This window comes from Rhincodon typus, chromosome 47, assembly GCF_021869965.1.
Source record: "Rhincodon typus isolate 14 chromosome 47, sRhiTyp1.1, whole genome shotgun sequence".
Taxonomy (NCBI): Eukaryota; Metazoa; Chordata; class Chondrichthyes; order Orectolobiformes; family Rhincodontidae; genus Rhincodon; species Rhincodon typus.
In genome coordinates this window covers 1,670,854-1,671,910 of record NC_063378.1, presented here as the reverse complement: position 1 = coordinate 1,671,910, position 1,057 = coordinate 1,670,854, and the positions used below count along the sequence as shown (strand labels likewise).

General features: G+C 55.8%; 1 protein-coding gene across 1 annotated transcript in view; it reads left to right on the top strand.

Moving 5' to 3' along the window:
• LOC109926640 (glycogen synthase kinase-3 alpha-like) overlaps window positions 1-1,057 on the top strand; it is a 13,516-nt gene that overhangs the window by 9,794 nt on the left and 2,665 nt on the right. Inside the window, exons 3-4 of the mRNA XM_048620568.1 lie at window positions 1-51; window positions 720-850. Of these exons, the coding sequence (XP_048476525.1) occupies window positions 1-51; window positions 720-850 (182 nt within the window). The remainder of the gene's footprint in view (window positions 52-719; window positions 851-1,057) is intronic.

The window sequence follows — 1,057 nt, the reverse complement described above, 5'->3', positions numbered from 1 at the left end:
GCCCGACACTTCAGTAAGGCCAAGCAGCCAATCCCCATGATCTACGTCAAGGTCAGTCTCTCCCTCTGTCTCTCTCGCGCGCGCTCTCTCTCTCTCTCTCTCCCCCTCTGTCTGTCTGTCTCTCTCTCTCTCTCTCTCTCTCTCTCTCTCTCTCTCTCTCGGCTGTGAGCGATGCAGGAGCCCCTCACCCCAGTGAGGGTCTCAAACCCACCCACATTGTTGGGCAGTGCACCTGGGGATGCTAAACCCTCTGACAGTGCGGCACTCCCTCAGCACTGGCACTTGCATGGTGCGCCCCCCCCCGGGAGTGGGTCTCTGGCAGCGCGGTGCCCCCTGGGCATTACAGTTACAGTTTGGGAACTGTGCTGCTTGAGAGATTTTGGTGGTGTGAGGGTAGCTGTTACAGCAGCCTATGCTGGAGCTGACATTTTCACGGTCATGCAATATTTTGTGTGTGGTTTGCAGCAGTGATACTGCGCGGTCACTTCATGTACTGAGGAGCTCCTTGCTTTTTCAGGTGTGTGTAGTGTAATCCTGGACCTTGTGTCGTGGTTTGTGCCAGGGTAGAATGGTGCAGGCTGTGGATCCTCTGCCAGGGTACATTGCACATGTTTTTCACCGCGTCGTTGCATGTGCTGTCAAGATTTTTCATTGTCCCCGCTAGAGGACTGTCTGGAATTGCGTGTTTGACATTGATGCTGTCTGGCCTGCCCTTACAGGTGTACATATTCCAGTTATTCCGCAGTCTCGCTTACATCCATTCCCAGGGTGTGTGCCATCGGGACATCAAGCCTCAGAACCTCCTGGTGGACCCCGAGACGGCGGTCCTGAAGCTCTGTGATTTTGGGAGGTAGGTGTGTTCAGTGCTCAGTGTGCCAGCGGCCATCCATGCCCATGGAGAGGCAGATCAGGGACGTTGCTGCAATGGGGCGTTTCTGGGGGTGGTGTGGGAGTTGTTCCTGGTATCTCAGTGCAGAGCACGGACAGAGGTGCTGGGAGGGGTATTGGTACCTTCTCCAGGCTCATGGGCATGGAGCAGCACTGAACAGCATGAGGG